The sequence below is a fragment of the Amphichorda felina genome (genome assembly GCF_050947745.1).
Source record: "Amphichorda felina strain 45539 chromosome Unknown scaffold_8, whole genome shotgun sequence".
Taxonomy (NCBI): domain Eukaryota; kingdom Fungi; phylum Ascomycota; class Sordariomycetes; order Hypocreales; family Bionectriaceae; genus Amphichorda; species Amphichorda felina.
In genome coordinates, this window is record NW_028145042.1 from 506,219 (window position 1) to 530,279 (window position 24,061).

The 24,061-nt window shown below is 55.2% G+C and overlaps 8 protein-coding genes across 8 annotated transcripts; 5 read left to right on the top strand and 3 right to left on the bottom strand.

The window, feature by feature from the left end:
• Positions 1-4,803: 4,803 nt before the first annotated feature.
• ACO1O0_007839 (class II aldolase/adducin N-terminal) lies at positions 4,804-5,712 on the top strand (the record flags this gene model as incomplete). Its single annotated transcript, XM_083197206.1, has 1 exon — positions 4,804-5,712. One exon carries the CDS (start codon positions 4,804-4,806, stop codon positions 5,710-5,712), a length of 909 nt encoding a protein of 302 aa, XP_083046674.1.
• Positions 5,713-5,915: 203 nt separating this feature from the next.
• On the bottom strand, positions 5,916-8,129 carry ACO1O0_007840 (Zn(II)2Cys6 transcription factor; the record flags this gene model as incomplete). The annotated part of the gene is made up of 3 exons (XM_083197207.1): positions 5,916-6,887; positions 6,947-7,758; positions 7,850-8,129. The coding sequence occupies 3 exons, from the start codon at positions 8,127-8,129 to the stop codon at positions 5,916-5,918; spliced, it is 2,064 nt and encodes a 687-aa protein (XP_083046675.1).
• A 666-nt stretch (positions 8,130-8,795) lies between these two features.
• Positions 8,796-10,369, top strand: ACO1O0_007841 (major facilitator superfamily domain-containing protein; the record flags this gene model as incomplete). Its single annotated transcript, XM_083197208.1, has 2 exons — positions 8,796-8,937; positions 9,006-10,369. 2 exons carry the CDS (start codon positions 8,796-8,798, stop codon positions 10,367-10,369), a joined length of 1,506 nt encoding a protein of 501 aa, XP_083046676.1.
• An 865-nt stretch (positions 10,370-11,234) lies between these two features.
• On the top strand, positions 11,235-12,257 carry ACO1O0_007842 (uncharacterized protein; the record flags this gene model as incomplete). Its single annotated transcript, XM_083197209.1, has 1 exon — positions 11,235-12,257. The coding sequence occupies one exon, from the start codon at positions 11,235-11,237 to the stop codon at positions 12,255-12,257; it is 1,023 nt and encodes a 340-aa protein (XP_083046677.1).
• Positions 12,258-12,487: 230 nt separating this feature from the next.
• On the bottom strand, positions 12,488-14,408 carry ACO1O0_007843 (uncharacterized protein; the record flags this gene model as incomplete). The annotated part of the gene is made up of 8 exons (XM_083197210.1): positions 12,488-12,691; positions 12,751-12,859; positions 13,224-13,359; positions 13,423-13,547; positions 13,604-13,801; positions 13,872-14,001; positions 14,062-14,192; positions 14,254-14,408. 8 exons carry the CDS (start codon positions 14,406-14,408, stop codon positions 12,488-12,490), a joined length of 1,188 nt encoding a protein of 395 aa, XP_083046678.1.
• A 714-nt stretch (positions 14,409-15,122) lies between these two features.
• ACO1O0_007844 (uncharacterized protein) lies at positions 15,123-15,853 on the bottom strand (the record flags this gene model as incomplete). Its single annotated transcript, XM_083197211.1, has 2 exons — positions 15,123-15,601; positions 15,673-15,853. 2 exons carry the CDS (start codon positions 15,851-15,853, stop codon positions 15,123-15,125), a joined length of 660 nt encoding a protein of 219 aa, XP_083046679.1.
• Positions 15,854-16,378: 525 nt separating this feature from the next.
• On the top strand, positions 16,379-18,436 carry ACO1O0_007845 (uncharacterized protein; the record flags this gene model as incomplete). The annotated part of the gene is made up of 1 exon (XM_083197212.1): positions 16,379-18,436. The coding sequence occupies one exon, from the start codon at positions 16,379-16,381 to the stop codon at positions 18,434-18,436; it is 2,058 nt and encodes a 685-aa protein (XP_083046680.1).
• Positions 18,437-18,863: 427 nt separating this feature from the next.
• ACO1O0_007846 (fungal specific transcription factor domain-containing protein) lies at positions 18,864-19,795 on the top strand (the record flags this gene model as incomplete). Its single annotated transcript, XM_083197213.1, is given in 2 exon segments — positions 18,864-18,872; positions 18,887-19,795. Coding segments are annotated over 2 exon segments (918 nt in total), but the record flags the coding sequence as incomplete, so codon positions are not given.
• Positions 19,796-24,061: the final 4,266 nt, after the last annotated feature.

Consider the following 24,061-nt stretch of genomic DNA (forward strand, 5'->3'; position numbering starts at 1 on the left):
CCCAGCGTACGACGAACTTCATTCCAGCATCTGCTGAACGTGTTTTCAATGGTCGGAATAGTAAACTTCAGGGCGGAGCTCCCAGTCGACGCTGCAGCGGCTGCGCTGATTCAAATTGAGAACACAGATAACATCTATGCACCAGCAAGTTCTAGAGGAGGCACCTTTTGGTTCTATGCGACCCCAGGCGGAGCTGATGTGTGCTTTTCCAAACTATATAAGGAGCATCGCTGCTGCAATGGGAAATGTGCTCGCAGGGAAGCGGTCCACGGACTGGTAAATATGAGGTCGCTGGACATGCCCAGTTTGGCATTAGACGTCAAGGAGTGGCTGATGGGATGATGCTAACAGCGAGGGCCATTGTGCCCCTTCTTTCATTCTGATCTCCTTTCCTCTCAAGGAAGCTTACTCGAGAATGATTCAACCATATCTCCGCGTCCTCAAAGTCACTGTCCAGCTCCCTCCGGTTCCCCGGGCGGTTGTTGCAGCTCCTCAGGTTCTATCCCTGCCAGCTTATGCGCGAGCTTCGAACTAGTGTTTTTGGCACTGGTAGCTGACCAGAACGTCCCCCGTTTCAATTGGCGTGTTCCAACAATGCTTCTAGTGACATCTTTTGAACAGCTTGACTTCCATTATGGCTCATGGTTCGTTGGTTCGTCTTTGGAGGACACCGCCCACTCTTGCTTTGTAGAGTTTGCGTTCAATGCAGTCACAAGCAACGAATGCCCGTCGGTCAAGGGACAAGCCAGCACTCATTCAAACCTATACAGTGGATGGTGAGTGCTTTCAGGTACAGCATGAGGGCCGTAGGACGCTATCTACCCGAGCTTCGCACGCTTTTTTACCAGTAGCTTCAGACGGAACGATAAACGGATGGCAACGAAGGGATCACCCTGTCCAGTCGCAGGGGACATCTCCGCATGTCAATCGCCACGGTGTTGAGAAACACAATGAAGGCATGAGTGGCGGTGTGAGGAGGGTTGCGCACGGGAGTCACTGATCATGGGGCCCGTGGCACTGAACTACACCTCGTCGTATACTATACGTCGTCGCGATGGTGGTCGGCATGTTGAGACCAGACCGGAATCCATCGTCGTGGGGCCTTGCAACCCGAGTGGCTAAGCCGGGTCAGATCACGATGCGCGGGGGATAAAGGGAAGATTCCATACCGTGGGTGATGGTCCCTCCGTGTCCGAATCCAGACTACCTCATCAAACGTGAAAGCACCTCTACCCTCGTTTCGTTGGTCATGGGATTACAGCAAGATCTAATCCAGGAGACGTCGCCGTCTGTGGCCTTTCCCCTGGAGTCAGACGCGGAGAGGGTTCGTGGAGATGTGTATCATCAAGGAAAAGGGTTTCGATACTAGATACTGTATTTATGACAGTAGTGTAGCCTTGCCTTTCTGTTGTCGAATTGATTCCTCTTCTTGCTGGATGATTTGTTTGTTCGATGGGCCTGGTGCGATACAGGTTGTCTACTAGTGTCGGCACCCCATGCCGTCGATTGTCCTTTTCCGTTGCCGTAGAATCTGTTTGCTTCTCGCTAGCTAAAAACTGACCGAGATTCTATCCAATTAACGGATTCCTTCAATTTCGTTTGTTCTCTGCTCCGGCACTATCCCCGAGGGCTTTGGTAGAAAACACACCGAAGGGCAAGCTGCATCATGCAGCCTGCCATATCTACTCCGGTCCCTTCAAGGTTCGGTAGATAGGAATGTGGAGAGCACAAGGGTAAATGTTTTCTTCGAGCGGTAATTTCATGAAACCGACTGTCGAAATGTCGATCGCTACTCGTACGTTTAAGAGTCGCGTGGCGAAGCCGGTGCTGGACGAAGCTGGATAAAGGCGTGTATGTACGTGGGCAAGAGATGGTGCATATCGAGGACTATAAAATCGTGGCCAAACAGCGCAGATCCTCAACCTGACCATGGACATCTCGGCGTCAGACAAACACACGCTGTTTTCCACACGGCTAGATGGTCATCGTGTACATCGTGGGGAGTTGCTGGTGTACATCACCCAGCGCCGTTCGCCGCCTACCCGGGAGCTAAAAGCAAAAAGAAGAATAACAGCCGCAGGAACCGGATGTCAACGAATTTGTGCACGCTAGTGAGTGCTGAAGATCACATAATGCCCTGATCATATGTTTAAAAGTTCAGTCAAAGCTGATACGAAGTGAATGGTCTGTCTATTTGTCGCTGTGCTGGGTTGACAGAAATGAACTTGAAGACATGGATGCATCATTTACATCAATGAACATATATAGACAACACAACGCCAGACATAAGCAACACTACACCAACAATACCTAGATTATATACGAACAACACAGATAAATAACTGACGCAGCCTGTAATTTTAGTCCAGATTCATTTTCCTAATTGTGTTATTAGGACCGATTGCCGCTCGAACCCCCAGCTCACGTGCAAGGAGGTTCAGCTTCAATCATCAAATTGGCCTTGCGGGGCTGGCCCGCCGCCATCAGATCCTTTCCCAAGATCCTCTCAAGCTGCCTAGACTTTCAATGCGTTGACATACGTGTACTCGAAGTCGGCCAACTAATCTCGTACAACGGCTTGCACCGAGTACAAATACACTCCGCTCCAGCATCGCGATTCCATTTGCCTGTTGATCCTGGAACCCTCGACCTGGCCGGACGACCCGCTCTCAATCACTGCAAGGATACCCCCTTGATGGCTCGCGAGAATTCATTACCTTGTCTTACACGTGGTCCACAGAAGACGGCGACGCGTCGCTGTCAAGATCTCTATTATATGGCGACACATACTCGTACATCAGAACCACCACCAACTGTGAAGCAATCCTCCGGAGGCTACGCTGTACCTGGCCTAACGAGAATAAGCCCCTCTGGATTGACGCTGTATGCATCGACCAGTCCAACCATGCCGAGGAGGAGGCCCGGATTGCAATGATGCGGCGCATCTACAGCCAGGCTGCACACGTCGCCATGTGGGTTGGCGAGGCATCCAAAGGATCATAGATCTTTTCATTCAAAAGGCGAGCAGGTCTTGGCCCCACGAGTGCGTAGTCTGTGGCAGATCATGCAGCGGCCTTGGTGGGAACGTGTGTGTGTTCTCCAGGATGTGTCCCTTACCGCAAAGTCATCTGCTTTGATATGTGGAAATAAAGCAGAGGCTTTCCAAAATCTGGCTATAGTCTTTGAGAGCCTGCAGGAAGAGATGAGGTCACAATCCGTCCAGGAACACAAGTAAATCCGCGAGTTCATACTGCACTCTTTCCACCAGTTTTATATGCGAGACTGGTTCCAGGAGAACCGCAGCATCAACAGCAAGCCATATACTAAAAGGCCTTGGGCATTCTCAGCGCCACTTGCACCTGTCGCGCGCCCGACCCGCGAGACAAAGTATACGGCATCCTGGGCTTCTTCAGCGACCAGGACTCGGATCCGGAGAACATTCTGCCCCGCCCGAACTACAAGAAGACGGTAGCAGAGGTCTATGCAGAGGTCTCCCGGGCAATCATCCTCCACACCGTTAGCCTGGATGTCCTGACCTACCGCACCGACTGTTACTACGACCAAGCGGTCCCCAATCTCCCATCCTGGGCGGCCTCTTGGAATACCACTCCCCTCAAAAACCTTTGTGAGGACCTCTTCAACGCGGCCAACGGCTCCTCGGCTATATTTACGGACACCGGAGATGCTTGGACCCTGCGGCTGAGAGGCGTCAAGGTGGATGCAGTCATGAATACCAGTTTCGAGGACGAGCTACGTGGGGTCAAGTATCAAATCCAACTGTGGTGTGAATGGGCCGACCTGGCATATCCACTGCCATATTATCATCCAACAGGCAGAAACGTCGAGGACGCCCTCTGCACACGCTCTGCTGGGGGATGAACCAGCGGGGGGAGCGCCTGGCGCAGGAAGAGTATCGGTCTGCATTCGACGCCTGGGCCAAGATTCTGACCAAGCACGGACACGCTCAGTGTGGCCGCTAATAGGTTGTTTGTGGATGATGCAGTCGCTACTTTCGTTAGAAGGGTCATGGATGCAACGTTGGGACGCGACTTGGGGTTCACAAAGTTGTTCTGCCTGGCCATGATGCCGATTACGGTCCGGGACGGGGATGAAATTGTCATTTTCAGCGGTAGCAAGGTGCCCTTTGTCGTGAGAGCCGAGGGGGATAGATACAAGCTCTTAGGTCCTTGTTACGTACACAGCATCATGGATGGGGAGGCCTTCCCGAGGCCAGGATTGGCATCAGATGGGCTGGAATGGTTTACGCTTGGCTAGATGGCAATTCCCCAGCCAGCCAAGATCACATGGGAGGATCATCGGTTGAAGGCATCCTCCCATGGGACGACAGTTGGCCATGCCACGGAGACTCGCTCTGTCTATCTCGCTCCGTACGACCGCGAAACCGGCCGAAACCATACCGAAATCTCCACAATTGTGGTCTGGAGCGGGAAAGCCACGCCGATGGCACGTCTAAAATGGATTCGGCCTGGCTTTCCTCTTTTACCCAAACCAATGACCAACCCATTGTCCACAATGCCGTCTGGGGCCGCTCTCTCAATCCAGATGCCGGTGGAGAAAGGGTGGCATGATGGCCATGACAAGTTGCTCTCACAAGATTATTGAAATACTATCGCCCATCTTCCCGAAGCGTGGAATCGCCAGTTTACTAGTGTTTGCTAGAGCCAGTCCTTATCAGCATTTCCCACTCTTTGCCATTTCCGGTGGCCCAGACTCAGCCATATCAAACCAAAAAGTCTGTCTTGCACACCTGACAGGGTATCATTACCTACCTAGACACCAAACATGGCGCCAGTCTCCAACAGCGACCTGGCCTCGTCGACGACCACAACCGTCGCCGTGGCGCCAGAGAAGAAGAAATGGCGCCCTGAGGCCAAGCAGGAGCAGACGGCCCTGGAGGCTCTGTCGCAAGGAATGACCCTTGAAGGCATCCCCAAGTTCCCGTCCTTCCACGAGCACCGCACCCACATCCTCGAGCACATGGCAGGCGCCTTTCGCATCTTTGCGCGCAACGGCTACACCGAGGGCATGGCCGGCCACATCTCGGTCCGCGACCCGGAGAACATCCACACCTTCTGGACGAACCCGCTGGGCCGCCCCTGGGCCCTGCTGCGCGCCTCCGACATGGTCCTCGTCGACTACGACGGCAAGGCCATCGGCGGCAACATGAGCAGGCCGTCCAACGCCGCCGGGTTCCTCATCCACAGCGCCCTGCACCAGGCGCGCCCGGACGTCAACGCCGCGTGCCACGCCCACTCGGTCTACGGCAAGGCCTGGGCCACCTTTGGCCGCCCGCTGGAGATGATCAACCAGGACGCGTGCATGTTCTACGGCGACGCCCAGGCCGTGTACGAGGACTTTGGGGGCGTCGTCTTCGACGAGGCCGAGGGCAGGCGCCTGGCCGAGTCGCTGGGGCCCCGGGGAAAGGTCATGACCCTGACAAACCACGGCCTGCTGACCGTGGGGCAGACGGTCGACGAGGCCGCCTACCTGTTTACCATCATGGAGAAGAGCTGCAAGATCCAGCTGCTGGCCGAGGCGGCGGCCGCCAACGGCCTGGTCAAGAGGATCGTTGACGACGATGTGGCTGAGTACACGTTCCGGATGACGTCGAGCGCCGAGAGCCTGTACTGCGAGTTCCAGGGGGATCTGGAGGTCGAGGATGTGTTGGCGAATGGTGATTTCCGCAAGTAGATTTGCGGAGGGGGAGGGAGTGTTTTGTTTTGCTTGTTTGGTTTGGTTTCTTATTACTACACGATTATGAGTATATATATATATATCTATATGCAGCGCACGCCGCACATGAGCTGGCTGCATAAAATCAAGATGCCGCAAGGCTCCATGTCACTATTACAACTCCCCAACTCCTCGAGGCCTCTTTACATAAACCCCACCCATCAGGTAAGGACCAGGGACAACTGCCTGCGGCCAACATAGTCCATCCAGGTCATGTGCTCGTGGGCCCCCTCGGCCCGCCTCGCCCTCCACAGGTCCTGCAGGGTATTCGCGGCGAGCTCAAAGTTGCGCATGCCGCTCAGCCTGGCCCAGGTGCGCAGGTGCGTGTCGAAGCCGGCCTGCAGCGCCGGGTCGAGGGCCTCGGCGCCCGCGATGAAGCCGGGCCACACGATGCCGCAGTTGATGAGGGAGAAGCGGCGCTGCTCGCGCTCAAACTCCTGCAGGTGGGCGAGCGTCTTCTCGGCCCAGGGCTGCAGGAGCACCGTGTTGAGGCGGCGCACGCGCCGGTAGAAGAAGATGATGGCTGCGCTGTGGAAGGCCGCGATGAGGTGCGCCATGATGGCGCGGTTGGCAAAGGCCGAGGCCGGGTCGTTGTCCTCGAGATCGTCGAAGCTGGGGGGGCTGCCGTGGTCGCTCCAGGCGCAGATCTCGGCTTCGAGTTTGGCACAGCGGTGTTCGAGGTCCGAGGTTATGGACAGCTCGGGGTAGCTGTTCTGGAGGGCAGTGATTTCGTTGGCGAGGAATGTGGCCCGCGAGATGAACGAGATGAGCTCCTGGGGGAAGCCATATATGTCCTTGAAGTAACCCGAGGTGGTCGGGCTGTCGAACTCGCCGAACAAGCCGAATTCAAAATCCATGCCAATATACTCATCGAGGTCTCTCCCCAGGTACATGCTGTGTGTCCTCAGTGATGGAAACCGCATGCCCTCGACGGGGAGCGACGGGCTGGCGAGGAGCTGCCTCTCCGAGGGGTAGATGTAGGTGCTCTCCTCAATGACGCGGAGGAACAGGTAGATGGAGTGAAGCAGCTTGACCTTCTTGGATTTATTGGCCTTGGCTGTCCCACGGAAGCCGATGAACATTTCAGCGTTGAGCAGGTATGAGCGCGCCTCTTCCTGCTGACCGGTGACGACCTGGAGTACTTTAATGAGCCTGGGTAATTTTCAGATGAAAGTGACCAATATTCACTTACCGATATTGTCACCATGGTGAGTATGGCCATCAGTATGTCCTTGTACTTGGAGCTCTTCTCCCCAGCCAGCTCCGTCTCACACGTGCGCTCCAGCTCCTTCTTGGCGCCCTGGCGGAAGCCCTCGCCGATGCTGCGCATGTAGGTGGTGCTGCCCCTCTGGTCGCGGTTGATGTTGTCCCAGTTGAAGGCGCTCACGGCCAGCACCGAGTACAGTAGGGACGTGTGGGCGTGCTTGGTGGTCTTGAAGATGCTCAGCTCGGCCAGGGCGGACAGGGCGCGCGGGAAGTGCAGGATGCTCCAGGGGGACTTGCGCACGCGCAGCGGCGAGAAGAGCTTGCCCATCTGGGACTTGTAGTGGTCGAGGAGGAAGTGGGCATGGGTGGAGATGGAGGACTGGAAGTCGTCGGTGAGGTTGTGGTGGATGTAAAAGCCGAGAGGGAGGGATGGGGCCTGGATGACTTCTGTGCTGTGATGGTACGAGAAGTCGAGGGCGAGGTCCTTGTCGTGGTCTACATCGACAAAGACATCATCCAGGAGGGTGAGACTGGACGGGTCCGGCTCAGGAATGAGTGTATCGATGATGCGAGGATCCAGCAATACATCCTGGATACCGCATGAGGATAGGCTCGAGCTGTCCGGGGTCCTGGGGGCCTCCTCTGACCCTGGACCGTGGGCCCGGAAGACCATGAAAGGCCCGTTGAGATTCACCATCTCATCCTCCGAGGCCAGGTCGAGATGCTGCAGCACCTGATCCACCTGGTGCTCATCTACGAGACGCTGAATCTCCTGAGACATGGCTGCTCGCTCCGGCTCTGCACGGGGTGATTCGTCAGCGCAGCGTCCTGTTGCATACTCGCAGCGAGGTCTCAGACTCGCATATCACGCGGCCCTCGGTTCTCATACCAGTAAACAGCACACGGCGGCTGTGGCCACCGTCATTGTCGCTGCTGCTGTCGCGCGGGCCTCCACGGCCCCTGGGCGAGTCATAGTGGACGAAGCGAATCTTGGCCTCGTAGCCACCGCAGCCCAGGCGCGAGCGCAGGCACTGGCAGCAGGCTGGGCGGGTTTCGTCGCACTTGACCTTGCGTGTCCTGCAGGTCAGACATCCCCCAAGGGAGCGGATTCGGGTCGTGGTGCGTGGAGCCGCCCTCGTGGTCGTGGAGGTCCTCCGATTGCCTCGCATGCTGCGGTGCGCTCAGGCAAATCTGGGGAATGGGATCAGGGTCTGAGGGGGGTCCAGTCTCCAGGCCTTCCCAAGCGACCTGTGATTATCGGAGGATTCGGGGTGTCTTGCAGCTTGCTATGAGATGGGCGGGCAAGGCAGGCCCATGAGGGATGATGAGGCCCATGGAGTTGGTCATGGCCGCTTCGCTTAGACATGCCCCCCGAGTTGGGATCTCGTAACCTCGTCCGTTGGGCCAATTGAGTTGCTTGCAATTCATACCCGAGATAATCCATTGATAAGCGGCACATGGCCCCAATCCGCCGTGTCTCCACTCGGCTCGCTCTGGCCTGCCGACAGTTCGACTCCAACCCAGCATGGAGTCGCATTGGGGCAGCATTAGAGTAGCCTCCACACGAGGTGGGCAAGGTGGGCAAGGTGGGCCGGGCTAGGTCAGTGGGACTCCGGGCATCGCTGCGACCTGTCAGAGGCTCAACGTTATCTGTGAGGGCCATGCGAGACAATGCGAGGCCATGGGCCCAGGGTCGACCGTGTGGAGAAGAGACGGCATGCGAACCGGCATCCTGGGGTTTATATATGGGCGCTCCGACACGGCGGTCCAGCTGTCGCATGTCGCAAGTATCCCGACTTGGTCATTCTCTGCACCTCCTCCAGATTTCACCAGCCATGGCAACGACACAAGATACCTACGCGGCCGAGAAGGTCGACGGCGATCTCCACACGGGCTCCCTCAAGGATGTCGAGTCGTCTTCGCCTGCCGAGCCTCAGAATGCTGGCATCGCCGATCCCGAGGCTGAGCGCTCCTACGGTACGTTCTGGCAGAACCACCAAAAACCATTCATCTTGGGAGACTTGACCTGACAACAATGCCTGCAGTCCGCAAGCTGGACCTGTACCTGCTGCCGTTCCTGACCCTCATGTACTTCTTCAACTCGGTCGACCGCTCCAACCTGGGCAACGCCAAGACCGACGGCCTGGAGGAGGACCTCAACTTCAAGGGCAACGAGTACAGTCTGCTCATCCTGCTCTTCTACATCCCCTTCGGCACCCTCGACCTGCCCCTCAACCTGCTCACCAAGAAGTTCACCGCCAAGTGGGTGCTCCCCACGCTCATGGTCGTCTGGGGCGGCATCGCTACCATCCAGATTGCCACCAAGAACTTTGCCGGTCTGCTGGTCCTGCGCCTGATCCTGGGTGCCGCCGAGGCCGGTTTCTTCGCCGGTGTCGTCTACTACTTCACCCTCTTCTACAAGCGCTCCGAGCTGGGCTTCCGCATCTCCATCTTCTTTGGTAGCGCCCTGCTGGCGGCCGCCTTCAGCGGTTGCATCTCGTACGGCGTCTTCCAGATCGAGGGCACGCGCCTGCACGGCTGGCAGTGGCTGATGCTGATCGAGGGCATCCTGACCATTGTCGTCGGCGCCATCGCCTTCTGGTGGCTCCCTGCCTCGCCCTCGACGGCCTGGTTCCTGACCGACCGCGAGAAGGCTGCCGCGCTCGCCCGCACGCTGCGTGACGGCTCCAACAAGGTCGACACCAAGTTCAGCTGGAAGGAGTGCTTCGAGATGTGGAAGGACTGGAAGTTCGCCATGTGGCTCATCGTCTGCTTCACGTACCCCGTGGCCTTTGCCACCACGTCCAACTTCCTGCCGCAGATCGTCCAGCGCCTGGGCTACAGCGTCATCAAGACCAACCTGTGGACCGTGGCGCCCAACGCCGTGGGCTTCGTCGTGCTCCTCTTCGTGGCCAAGTCGTCCGACTACTTCCACGAGCGCACGTTCCACGTCCTCGCCGCGCTGGCCACGTCGCTGGTCGGCATGATCATCCTCATCGCCATCGACGTGCTGGAGCACCGCAGCGTCGCGTACTTTGCGTGCTTCCTCATGGCCGCGGGCGCCTACACGCCGTCGTGCCTGGTGCAGTCGTGGCACAACAACAACAACCTCAACGAGAGCAGCCGCGCCGCCACGACAGGCCTGCTGGTCGGCCTGGGCAATTTTGCCGGCATCATGTCGGCCGCGACCTTCCGCGTCGAGTACGCCCCCAAGTACATCCCCACGCTCATCACCACGTGCATCTGCAACGTCATCGCCATCATCAGCATCGCCTGCCTGGGCGGCTGGATGAAGTGGGAGAACAGCCGCCGCAACAAGGAGCAGGGCGTCAACCTGCGCGCCCAGGACGTCGACACGTCGGAGCTGGTGGATGGCGAGAAGTCTCCCAAGTGGCGCTACTTTACCTAGACCGGAGGAGGATGGCCCCGTCATGTACTAGTAATACGCCAGCATGCTGGCAAGGGGGAGGGCGCATGTGTAATGCCATGTAACTAGATAGCTGTGGAGCAACGCTCTGATGATTGGATAATACTACCACTATTCTGTTCACTTTGAACGTCTCTCCCTGGCCACAATTTGACCTTGACACTTTGATCCGGGGGCTGCTATATCGCCATCACTGCATCATTCAGCAGCGCGCTTCTGTGTGATGGTACTCCATGTGACTCGGTTAGCGATGGCTTTTGGGACTATTACAAGTGTACGACTCACGAGGCTCCAATTTACCATTACACGAGGCTATCTGGTGGAGAGCAAATGAATGGAGCCAGGCGCTAAACAACCCTTGGCTTGGGCCGAGGCCTGGGGGTTCCGCGTAGGACCCACGCTGTCTCCCCCTCGTCTAAATCGTCTTAGTTCTCGCAGAAGCGCCCGCTAGAATGGCCGTACGTAATTTGGATTGCACTTGCAAGACACTGCAAATGTGTAATACCGACTTCGCTGCTTGGCTCGGATGGGATTGACCATGTCATGGCATTGCCACGTGCGGAAGAGTTGGGGCCTCGGGGAAACTTGCCACTTCTCGCCGAGCACCACACGGCGCACCGGTCGGCGGTCTCACCCGGGGCCGCATCCGATCCGGGATCGGCGATACCGGCCACAGCAACCCAGGGCGATGCCGGCCTGCTACATGAAGCTGTACAGAGTGTACGGAAAAGGGCCATGTAAAAGCATAATATGCAGTCGTTCCTAGATGAAGAAGAAGAAGACGATAGCTTAGCTTACACTCGTCACTTGATAACCCCCTGAAAACAATTACAAAAGTAAACCAAAGATGAAGCGCCACCACGTCGTCTTCCTCGAGGCCGCCAACGCGCCGCACGTGGCCTTCAGCTTCCCGCACACATGCCACCGCCACGCATACACACAGCCGCACGAGATCCTCCCGCGCATCCGGGACGCCACCATCGTCGTCACGGGCGTCACGCCCATCACCCCCGAGCACCTGGCCCAGCTGCCCTCGCTGCAGTGCCTGGCCATGACGTCCACGGGCTGCGACTGGCTGGACCGAGAGGCGTTCGCCACCGCGGGCGTCACCGTGCTCAACTGCCCCCAGAACAACGTCGAGGCCGTGGGCGAGCACTTCCTGGCGCTGTACTTTGCGGCGCGCAGGAAGGTCGTCGAGGTGCACGGGGCCATCACGGGGGCCCAGAGGGGGTGGATCCGCGAGGGCTCGCTGACGCCCCGGTGGGGGCAGGGGCCGCCGCTTAGCTGCCGGCAGGAGACGCTGGGGATTATCGGGCATGGCGCCCTGGGTCGCCATGTCGAGGGCCTGGCTAGGGCGTTGGGCTTCAGTCGTGTCTTGGTTGCCGAGCGCAAGGGCGCAGGGGAGATACGCGAGGGGAGGGTGTCCTTTGAGGAGCTGATTAGGCAGGCGACGACAATTGCTGTCTGCTGTCCAAAGGAGGCTTCGACGATTGGCCTGATTTCGGAACCCGAGTTCGAGATGATGAGGCCTGACGCGTTGCTGGTCAACATCTCAAGAGGAGGAGTCGTGTGCGAGCAAGCATTGGCGACAGCCTTGAAAGAGGGCAAGATATTCGGAGCCGCCACAGATGTCCTTGAGACGGAACCTGGTGGTGTTGGGACCACTCCACTCATTCCAGATGTCGCAAATGGTGAAGCAGAGGTTCCCAACCTGACCATAACCAGCCATCTGGCTTGGTTTTCGCAGCGGACGTTGGAAAATTTGCAGCACATGCTAAGACTGGGCATAGAGGGCTTTGTCAATGGGACTCTGCTAGAACCTAGCTCCAAGGGCACTGCGATTGTACATGGAGGTCAGATTCTGCGATAGAGCGTTGGAGTTTACGGTGGAGGGGAAAAGCATTGGATCTTCAGCTGTAGTCAACTCATACAGTTTATCACGAATAACAATTTACGTCTTTTTATGGATTAAAGCCATATCCCAAAATTATAATGGTATTTTTTGCTATTATCATTAAAACGCATATATACAGTTGCACAATCACTACCTCCCGCAAAAACTGAACCATTCCGACCATACTAGAGGCAACGTATTTGCTTCTACGAACATGTGAAGGGCTTGCCAACCGCCCCAGAGTTATACGCATCCACAATACTTTGGATGGTGGTATAGGTGCCAGAGACGGTGATGAACAACCCAAGCACCACAGTAAAGATGTGCAAGCAGCATGTGGCCATCTTGACCTTACTCTCCTTTCGGCTCTTCCACTCCAAGCTGAGACCCATGAAGGCAGGAATGACGAGCTACAAAAAAAAAAAAATTGTTAGACAAGTTTTACTTTTGGGAAGAATAGTGGACGTACACATGTCGGGGCGCAGCAAAGTGAGCCGATGAGGCCGATGAGGTAGCTAAAGAAGGGGACAGCCCCGGCGATGATGAAGGCCACGGCGCTGATACCGATGGTTGCGCCACTAAAGTGTGAGAATTAGTATTTTCACCATTCATATAGTCCCTAACTAGGTCTACTCACAGCCATGTCGCCCAATGGATAATGGTGTTGCTCTGCAGGTGCTTTGTGTCGCGGAGAATCCGAACAAGAACCTGACGTCTAAATTAGCGGAGGGTCTATAGTAAGTAGACAGAACGAACGTACAAATTTGGCGGCAAGATGAACCCAGAGCGTAGAAGTCATGATGAAACCAGGAATAGAAATGCCGTACGCAATCTTCTCCAGGGTCCCGCTCGCGCTTCCCAGCGATGGACTCGCGACGTACTGCCCGCAGTACCTAAATGGTGTCAGCGCCCAGAAAAGGATGTGAAGGACATCACACTTACACGTAGACAACCACGCCAAATGAGATGTAGCAAGCAGCCAGGAATGCCTGGGATGTGTAGAGGGACTTGGTGAATAGCTTCGGACTTCTCATTTCAGCAATGACGGGCATGAAGGTGGGTGTGGAACCGAAGCCAGCTGAGGTCACCGAATTAGTACTCATCATGCACACGTTTTTATACAGACCGGATTTTATCTTACCAAAAAGATTGATGGCTGCCACAAGGCCGGGGACGAAGCCAGGATGTCCAACGGCGAGGACCTCCATCCCGACGGGCCCTTCCTGGGGCGCCGCGGCAGGCCTGTCAACCTGAGTGACACCAACACTATAAGGGCAAGTATCAGAATTATGGGCATTTACAGACAGGAGTGAATGACATACACGACGATGAACACAGCGGTAAAGATGGAGGCGAAGCCAATCCACGTCAGAATGGCCAGCTTACCCAGAGTCTGGATACTCGCCAGCAGCGCGGTGCACGCGGCGGCAACAAACGTCCACACGACCATGCAGACGTGGCGGCTCGAGAGGACCTGGAATCCCTGCGCGAGTCCGATGAAGCCCGATCCCGTGGCCAAGCTGTTCAGTGCAGTGGTCAGTTTAGTCTACATGGAGATCTTTCTCATGGCGGATGTTGTTTTCGACTCACATCCAGGTCAGGAGGAAGAGAGCGCCGGCAACATCGCGCGCAATGGGCCCGCCAAGGACGTCAGCCGCGTCGGCGATGTTGTGGACACCGGGGTTGCGCATGCGAAAGGCGTACATGATGTAGGCGTAGTCTGGGGAATCTGATGTTAGATGTGGGCGTCCCTGTCATAAGAGGATGGGTGAAGGCATACAGGTCGTCAGTGCACCCCATGCGGCCAGAAGCACAATGCCGGGTCCATAGCCGACAATGCTGAAGGCTGAAGGGATCGCCAGGACACCGGTGGCGAAGCATAGCTTCATGAGGATGACCGTCGTACGGATCCTGTGTAGAACAGGTCAGTTTGAGTCGGCTGATGTGTGTAAAGTTGGACGGGATCACAGACCATCCGAGGGCACGGTATTCCGCCTGCTGGAAGACTTCTCCATTCTCGTCGGCGGCCTCAGTCTTGGAGTTTGAGCGGGCGATATCGATTGTGTCGTTTGCGTAGCCCGTCTTTTCAGACGGAGTGGAGACGGAGTCGGTCTCATGGGCGGCCATCATGTGTGATGAGATGCGGACAGGTTTCAATGGATGTGTATAATGGGGAGGATGGAGCTGGACAAGGTGATCAGATATGCCCTGCTTTATGAATCCCATGAGGAAAGAGAAACGTCCATTCCCCTGTTATCAAAGTGACATGCTGGGACCGATGGATCGTGGAGGTCTCGATGATTCATCCTGTCATACCACGCCATCGCCAACCCCACGGCAGGGGAGTTTATCGACGAGCCAATAGCCACGAGCGCCGCTCCAAGTCTGGGGAGATAAAGTTCCAGGGGCACAGACTATTAACGGGCCCAGACAGACTACGACAGTGGCCCAGTCAGCTGGGACTGTGGGAGCTTCTGGCGGCGATACGGGTGGAGCCAAGCCACAGGGCCTTTGGCCCATCAACACAGTGGACGAGCCCTTGTCTAGCGCAGAATCCCGATGAGCGCGGATTTCCGCTGCCCCTTTGTGCCCAAGAAGGGTCAGAAACCCGGCCGGGCAAAGTGGGGCCGGGACCGACCCGGTTCATGCCGACATCGCTGAAAGCCGCCGCTAGCGGATTCCCGTCGTCAAGCCGAAGCCGCGACCGGAGGGGCATTGGACCGTTGTACCTATAACGGTGTAATACTGAGATTGATGGTGTGGCATGTTGCGATCAGAAGCAGTGATAGTTCCTTCAGAAAGCGGTGCACTATTGCGTACTATTGATGCTCCCAAGTCTTCTCAGTTAGTGCTGAGCCCCTTGACCACGTACTCGCTCCCTCCCAGGGCCACAGCCTGCCCCTCGGTCCATACCTGATCCCCCGTCTCCAGCACCTCAACTGCCTGCGCCGCACTAGGCAGGTTGTCCACATCACCAGATTCATACGACATGCTCCATTTCCCACTGGAAGCTTCACGGTCTTCGCGGCGCACAGCGAATCCTCCACCGGGAATCTGCTGTATAGCCAGGTAGATAGCACCAACCTTTCCAACAAAGGCATTTCCATCTTTGCGCTGGAGGATCCAAGATGGCTCGGTGGGCGAGCGCTTTGCCGTGATGTCGCGCCAGATCTCCTCGTAGTCGGTCATGGCGCCATTCTTGTGAGGGCAGCCCGTCGTGCCGATCTCAAGGTCGTCTCCGTTGTCGAGCTTCTCGAAGTAGGCCTCATCCGCGTCGAGGATGCCGCTAGAATCGATGATGCGAGTCCACCGGAAGGTTGCTGCAGTCTGAGAGTCAGAGGATGTATTCTCTTCTAGCAAAGCGCTGTGGCGGTTGAAAGTTGGTACGTACGGGGTTCCTTCTTGAGAGCGATTCGCTCGCCGGCGCGACTCCATTGAATGGTTTGATCTTGCTTTGCGACTCGGAGATCGATAAAGTAGCCACCGACGTTGAGGGCGATGGTTGTGGTGTCCTCGTAGGCGGGCTCAGGGAGCCACCGGACGCTGATGCGCTGCACGGCTTGGGAGGGCATGATGGAGGACTGATTTATTCGTAAGATGTACTGCGATACTGTTGACTGTTTCAGGCGAACAAATATCATGTGAAGGAGTTTATGTCTGGCCCGTTTCTATCTGAGCGCTTCAACGGTGGAGGAGTGGATGCAATGGGGCGTCAAGCCTCCGTCACGCCGCCGACCCCACCAAGGCACTGGATCTGGCAGACCCGATTCATTACGTACCGGATTCGCTAACGATTGCATCTCGCAAATGATACGATCATGTCGAGCGGGTAAACCAGTGCATTGATCAAGCCATCATAGCGCCTCGCAGTCCCACATCGCCTAGGGCTGGGCGGGAGAGAGTCGGCTTCACTTGAACACTCAGTCTTAGTGGTGTTTTGGTGGTGCGGGGAGCTCAACACCGGCCCCCTTTGCCGTGTTCTGATAAAGGCAAAAGCTCCCTCGCGCCATATTTCCACGTGTTTGGACCCTACTTGGACCCTTATCCAGCTCCTGTCCCTCCGATCTTTAACAAACTCCAATTATATGCAAGCAATCATGGGCCAGCTCAACCTTGTCGAGGCGTCCATTGACGACATCCAAGCCGCTCTCTCATCAGGGGCGCTGACAAGTGTCGATCTTGTCGCCAAATACCTCCAGCGCATCGCCCGATATGACTGCCAGGGCCTGGCGCTGAATGCCGTGCCCATCCTGAATACCAATGTCTTTGACGAGGCCGCCGCGTCTGATGATCGCCGAGCTTCCGGCGCATCAGCACGGAGTCTGGAAGGCATCCCTTATACCGTCAAGGACAGCTACAAGGTCAAGGGCATGACAGTGGCGAGTGGATCGCCGGCGTTCCAGAACCTCATCGCCAATGAGGATGCCTTCACCGTCGGTGCCATCCGATCCGAAGGAGGTGTCCTGATGGGACGAACCAACATGCCTCCCATGGCATACGGCGGAATGCAGAGGGGAGTCTACGGCCGGGCAGAAAGCCCTTACAACCCCGACTATCTCGCCGCAGCCTGGACATCCGGTTCTTCAAACGGCTCAGCCGTCTCCACGGCCGCTTCCATGGCAGCCTTTGGAATGGGCGAGGAGACTGTCTCCTCCGGACGATCGCCCGCTTCCAACAATGCCCTCGTCGCCTACACGCCTTCCCGCGGCTGGATCTCCATCAGGGGTAACTGGCCGCTCTATCCTACCTGCGATGTCGTCGTTCCACACACGAGAACCATGGACGACATGCTCAAGCTTCTCGAGGTTATCACCGCCAATGACTCTACTCCCCATGGCGACTTCTGGCGCGACCAGCCATTTGTTAAGCTGGCCGAGCCCTGGAACGGCTCCAGCCGCTCCGATATCTTCCGCAACGCCGCCTCATCTACATCACTAGCCGGGCTGCGCATCGCCGTCCCAAGCATGTACATCGGTGGTGCCGCTCCAGAGAAGAGCACCCCCGTCTATACCAGCGAAGGCGTCCAGGAACTCTGGAAAGACGCAAAGAAGGAACTCGAGGCCCTGGGCGCCGAGGTCATCGAGGTGCCCGACTTCCCTGCCGTGACAGCCTACGAGCACCCGGACCTTCTCCCCGAGGGCGCGCCCCGCCTGCCCGAGAACTGGAACTGGTACGAGCGAGGCCCCGTCGTGGCACACGCCTGGGAGACCTTCCTGCGCGCCAACGAGGATCCCAGCCTGCCCAGCCTCGCGACTATCGACGAGATGGACATCTGGCCGGACCACATGCGCACAGAGGCCGAGCTGGCGCATCTGCCCGCGGCGAACATGCTGCATTGGGGGAAGCTGGCCGGTTACGTAGAGAAGGGCTCGTCCATGTACGAGACGGAGAACCTGTGTGCGGCCCTCGAGGCGCTGGAGGGCATGCGGAAGCGCCTTCTGGATGACTACCTCGTGCAGAATGGGTGCGACTGCGTCGTGTTCCCCTCGCAGGGCGACGTCGGTCCTCAGGACGCTGACGTGAACCCGGAGTCGGCAGCTCTCGCCTGGAGAAACGGCGTCTTCTACAGCAACGGCAACAGGGCTCTGCGTCACCTGGGTATTCCCTCGGTGACGGTGCCCATGGGTACCGTCAAGGACAAGAAGATGCCCGTGGGGCTGACCTTTGCGGGACGCGCCTACGAGGACGAGCGTCTACTGAAGTGGGCGAATGCCTTTGAGAAGAAGACGAAGCTCCGGAATGCGCCGGGTCACACGCCGCCCCTGCCTTCGGATGTGATTGAGCTGCGTGAGCTGGCTACGGGATCGACACGGGCGAAGCGACCGGTGCTGGATGTGAAGAGCTGTGTCGCTGTACCAGCTGAGTCTGGACAGGTCCGGGTGGAGACGAAGGGATCGATAAAGATGGACCAGGCCGGTGAGCCAATGTTGCAGATTACGGTGAACGGCGAGAATCTTCCCCGGGAACAGATTACTCTGAGCGCCGTGTCTGGCGACAGCTACGAGTTTGAGGCATGGGCGATTGCTTCTGCGCCCGTGGAGAGGAACGAGAGGGAGAAGACCCAGGTTCCTGTTGCGCGAGACAAGACCATGGTGGTCGCGCTGGCCAGGGCAGCACCCGAAGGGTATCCCGCTGGTTTCTTGGCCTTGGTATAGATGTGTTACGTTTAGCAATTTGATCCCCATGATTTTGTTTACGTACAGGCATTACGCCATAGTCGGAGTCGCGTGTCGTGACTCGCGTTGGTTTATTCCCACTTTTCTCCACGGGGGCGGCCGCTGCTGGAGCAGACACCCAGGATGCTGTAATTAACGGACATCTCTCCTTTGTCCATGGCTCGCTGCGCTAAGAATACCGGCCCTGGAACGCGTCCGTTTTGAGCTGCCATGACCAGCCCTCCGTCTGCGCCGATGGGTAGCATAACGCAATGAACGGCATGGGCAGGACATCAACGAGGAGACACCGGTCCACGCCGGCTTGTGCAAGGTGCTACCGCCTGAAGCAAAAGGTAGATATCTGCACTGCCAATTTGTAGTAATCTTGCGTCTGATATTTTGTCCAGTGTGACCGGGGAAGCCCCAAATGTCTGCGGTGTGCGAGAGCAGGAACAGATTGCACTGCCGTCAATCGGCAGACGTCTGCGGAGCTTCCAAGAAGGTATTAGCTACTCATGGGTACCTGATGACGATGAGAAGGCTAACTGGTATTGTACAAGCATCGTCCAATTTCTTGAGCAAAGGATATCGGAGCTCGATCGTCTCCACGCAGCCCCCGATCAGTGCGATGGCGATCACCATGAAGCCGTCTCAACAAAGGCCGCGGCTGATCAGTTCCTCAAGTTTGCTGAGTTCTCCATCACAAGTCGTATGAGGTCAAGCATGGTCACAGACCAGCCCAACCTCTTACACGCAGCAAAGCTGTTCTACCCCTCTGAGAGACCCCCCTTGAAAATTCCCATCCGCGGAATATACTATGATGTCCGGCCGAGAACCTCTGGACGTGCATACAATACCCAGTTCTCTCACTTACACGCCCTCAAAATCCCTGTCTCCGTTGCGAAACGCCTGTTTGCCAACTACCGGAACGCCATTCTTCCACAATTCCCATGCTTCATAGAGGAGCATGTTGTCGCATGTTTCCAACAATTCTACAGCGAGCCAAGCTCTGATCCGACCAAGACACGACTGGCGGACTTCGTGGTTCCCATGGTTTTGGCCATTAGCTGCCTCACATCCAACAACCAGCACTTTTCAAAGGTCGCTGCTCTGAGCGAGTCTCTACAGAAGGATGCCATGCGCCACATCTCTCTGCTTAGGCATTCATCTATCCAAGCGCTTCAGTGCATTCTTATCCTCATTCAGCATGCTTTACTTCTACCCTACTCTGCAAATCTATGGTATCTGGCGGGAGAGGCGATGCGCATGGCCGTCAGCCTTGGACTTCATCAGGAGCCGCATGCGAGTAGCGTCGCTGATCCAGCAGATGCCGAGTTTCGCAGGCGGCTATTCTGGATGGTCAGTTCATACGCTCTGAATTCTTTTTGAGGCCCCTGCTAAAAATCTACAGACGTATCAGCTTGACCGAACAGTCGGTATTTCTGCTGGATGCCCCGTTGCGCTCAACGATGACCATATCACAACCCAACTTCCCTACAACGGCGGAGGTCGTCACGTAGATTTAGAGGAATCACTACGCCAGGCTTCGCCCGGGAAAAACGCGACGCAATTCCTGATACACTGCCGGGTTCGTCTCATACAATCTGAGATCCACCTCGTACAATTCTTCGACCACCCTCTCCCCAGCGATGCCGAATCTTATGATTCCTGGGTCCAGACCACAGCGGACCGGATCCAGAAACTTGCCATCGAGATTGCAGCAGATTCGACTACTCCTCCATGGCTCACCGCGGCAACCCATCAGTGCCAGGTTTTGCTGTACCGGCCGTCCTCCAGGAACATTGCAGTATCTGAGAGCTCCCTTCTCAATGCGGTGATGGCATCGGTGCAGCTCATCGATCGATACATGAAGCCAGCACAGACTGGAGGCCTAATTCCTACGTTTGAAATGGCCAACAGCTCCTTTCAGGCAGGCATGGTCCTGTTCTACGCGCTTCGCAACCGTGCTGACGAATTGACCCATTCATCTATCACTGCAACTGTCCAGAAATCACTTGAGGCACTTGGACAATTGTTTGTATGTTCTTATAAAAACCCCCAATGCTCTTTGGTGCGAGACATTCTCACATTTCTCAGGACACGCTTTCGCCAAGGTGGCCTGCGCTGTCCGATACGGCACACTACATCAGAGAGCTTATTGACACTACTTCGCGCAATCCACTGGGCCATAATGGAAACGCTTATGACATCAACGTTCTAAAAGAGCTAGATTGCTTGGTGACCCAAAGACGGATGCACAGCATCCATCACAGAAACATCCCCTTTCCGCATCAAGATAAGCCCGGTCCCATGTCTGATACAACCAGCCAAGCGAGCGAGGACTTCCCCAATGACGATAACTGGTGGCATGCCTTCATACATGACGATTCTTACACGGAGGAAACCAACTTTTCACCTTCAAATCCAATACCTTCCACCAGCATCACAACCCAGGAACAGCCACCACAAGCCCCAAAGCCACAGAAACAGCGGATCAGCCGTCATGACACGAGTGTTGAGCTTGAGGAGATTATCAGTGCCATCCCTGCTTGCAGCTTCTGTCGCGACCGGCACATAAAGTGTCACCAACAACTGCCGGCATGTAGAGAGTGCCTCCGAAGCTCGCGGGAATGCCTGGTTTACGACCCCATCATGGATCAAAACGTCTCTTTGAGGTATGCGATCCAACAATCAACACCTAACATCTAGGTAGACAACTGATGGCCTATATACTGTAGGCGCATTTCCTTGCTTTTTGAAAGGGCCAAGTCCCTTACAGCGCTCACCATGGCCTCAACGCCGTCCTACCTCTCAAAGCCAACTATCCCTGATCAGGTAGTATTATTAGGTTTACAAGAAGGCAATTGGACCCTTCTTACTACCAATCCACCAGAGCCACTCCAGTCTTTTGCGTTATTTGGCCCTTGGAGCGCCCCAGAGTGTCTCCGAAGGCATCTGAATCATAACAAACCGTTCAAGATCCCTCGGAACCTTGAAACTGCCATCGATCTGGGAAGTTGCCCGGATCATATTTATCCAATCCCTGATGCTACCCTCCCGCCTTTTTCGGTGGCAGAAGGACTATTTCGACTCTTTTCCCGTTCCGCGAACGTCTTCTTCCCGGTTTTGGAAACAACAATGCTTGACCACATACTCTCAACGGCATACAAGAGCGACGGCGAGGAGTCCGTCAAACCTACTTTGGATCTCTTCTATTTGATTCTTGCTATCGCAGCTCTCATAGGAAAACGAAATGGGCCCTCTATCGCAGCGCAGGCACGCTCGTGGTTTTTGAAGGCCATATCATCCATGAGCATGCAATGCGACCACTCCTCTCTACTGGAAAATATAATATTACTTCAGAGGACGCTTCTAATGTGCGTGTTTCTTCTTCTCAGTCCCGAGTCGGGAGACTTATGGCGGCACCTCGGCTATGCCATTCGACACTTCTTCGACTTGTCGCACCGGCCCTTAACAGAGGAAGAAGAGTATCGTCATCTTATTTGCACATTGACAAGGACGCTTTACTATCTGGAAAGGTAAGCATGTGCTTTACACAGGGTTATGAAAGCCATCTTACTCTTTCCTAGTCACGCCTCCATCGCTTTTGGACGTCCAAGCCTGCTCACTATCGGAGACGATCTTAGAAGAGTAAGATTTACATGGACAACCTCCGCACATCAACCACATCTAACAGATCTCTAGGAGCTAATCGAAGAAAATGCAAAGACTCTCGATGAAAGGATATCCATCTTCTCCTATTTGATAGCATTCCGAAAAATGCAGATTCACAGTGCACTTCTTCAGCATGCATCAAACTCCGACTTGCCGCCCCAAGAGTCAGATACCTCTTCCAGCGACTACCATAGCTATCGTCGTGGGCTGGATGAGTGGTTTGTTCAATGGAAACAGCTACTCTCGACATTGCCGGAGGATGGACCCAACATGCAATTACTAATGTCATGGGGTCAGTTGAATTACTATCACGGGGTCTACCTTATCTCGCTGGTGTGGCCGACTCCAGGAGGAAGGCCCTCTCAAATCTGTGAGCCTGTTTTCAAGGCCGCTTTACACCTAGCCCAGCATCAACATTTATTTGCACAGCCAGGCCCAGGGGCCTCTGTTGAGAGCCTACCCATAATCTTCCCAATGAGCTGGACAAGCTGTCATTTTGCCTTGCAGCTCGCACTCACATCCCTTGCTAAGGAGAGTATGGGTGCCGAAGAGGAAGATAGAAAGTTGGTGCTTGGACAATGTCTACCGCTCATTCTGTTGTTGGAGACTGAACCGGACAACCTTTTGACAGGCTCGAGCTTTTTACTTGAAGAGCTGTGCAATGGATAATTTTACGGACAGGAGCATTCATGATCACAAATATACCTGAAATTTCAAACCCTATCGAGCGCCCTAATATGAATGTTACACCAACGGGGAAGCCCGTTGTTAAGTGGTTACCCGACATTCAAGATGCTACTTGCCGTTGAACATGGGGTCATAAAAAACACTTATCTTTGCGTCAATGGGTTTTCTTTATTTATATTAGAGGCAGTGGAGTGTGTAGAGTAGCTTTATTTGTTTATTTATTATTGATGGATGCAAGGATCTTGTGTGTGTGTGTGGATGTTTTTGCCGCTTCCATTTGTGTTTATGAAGAATATACACGGAACGCACAACTCGAAAAGACCGTCTAGAGCATATAATTGATAGGCAGTGGTTGAAAATAGAATAAAAACCAAGTTTTGGGTCTATACAAGGAACAGCGATCTTATCTGGAAAATCTAGCAACGGGTTCAAGCCCCGGGGAGTCTGTGATACTGCACCAATGCGTATGGCTGTCGATATTTATCGACTGGAGCCCTTTTCGGTACTATAAAGCAGCCCAAGAGGGTCAAATCAAGCCATGCCCATCGCGGTATCCTCCAGCGAGAAGAAATTTTGTGACACAGGGTGTGAGAGCACGGCGAATTGTTCGCCATCGTCAGCAAAGTACCACACGGGATGGAACTTAGCGCCTGTCTCGCCGATATGAGTCACCCCGACTCTTGAGGGAATCACCTCCACTTTACACACATATTACTTCATATATTAGGCACTGCTTCAGAAATGCTAGGAAGCTCTGACGAGAATGAGTTTGATCTTGCGTCTCCTGCTACGAACAGGGCACGTAAAGCCATTGACTTACACAATTGGAAACTGCATGTAGGTGTAAAAGGTACTATAGTTGAAGCATGATAAGGCGGTTTAATCTTGTGCTAGCTGTCCCAGTAGACTATCCTAGCAGAACTACCCTTTCTTTGTGCCTCAAATATACAGGGGCCAAAAAAAAAAAAAAAAAAAAAAACCTGCTTAGCAGATACCATTAAGTTCGAGAAATGCCTTCAAGCCAGGAATGCAGCTATTGCAGCTGCAGAGCTATGAAGTGTTAGCTATATAAGGTTGAGATCGATCTCGGATAGCCTTACCTCCGCTCTAGCACCACCAACGCACGCAAGTATTCCTGGAATATTGCCAGTCTCAAGAGCCGTAATAATGCAAAACGAAGCCGCAATAACAGTGCGGCAGCTTCCGATATTGCATCTAGGGTCATCCAGGTTGAGGGCTGTGTCAGTTTTAGTATTAAATCTA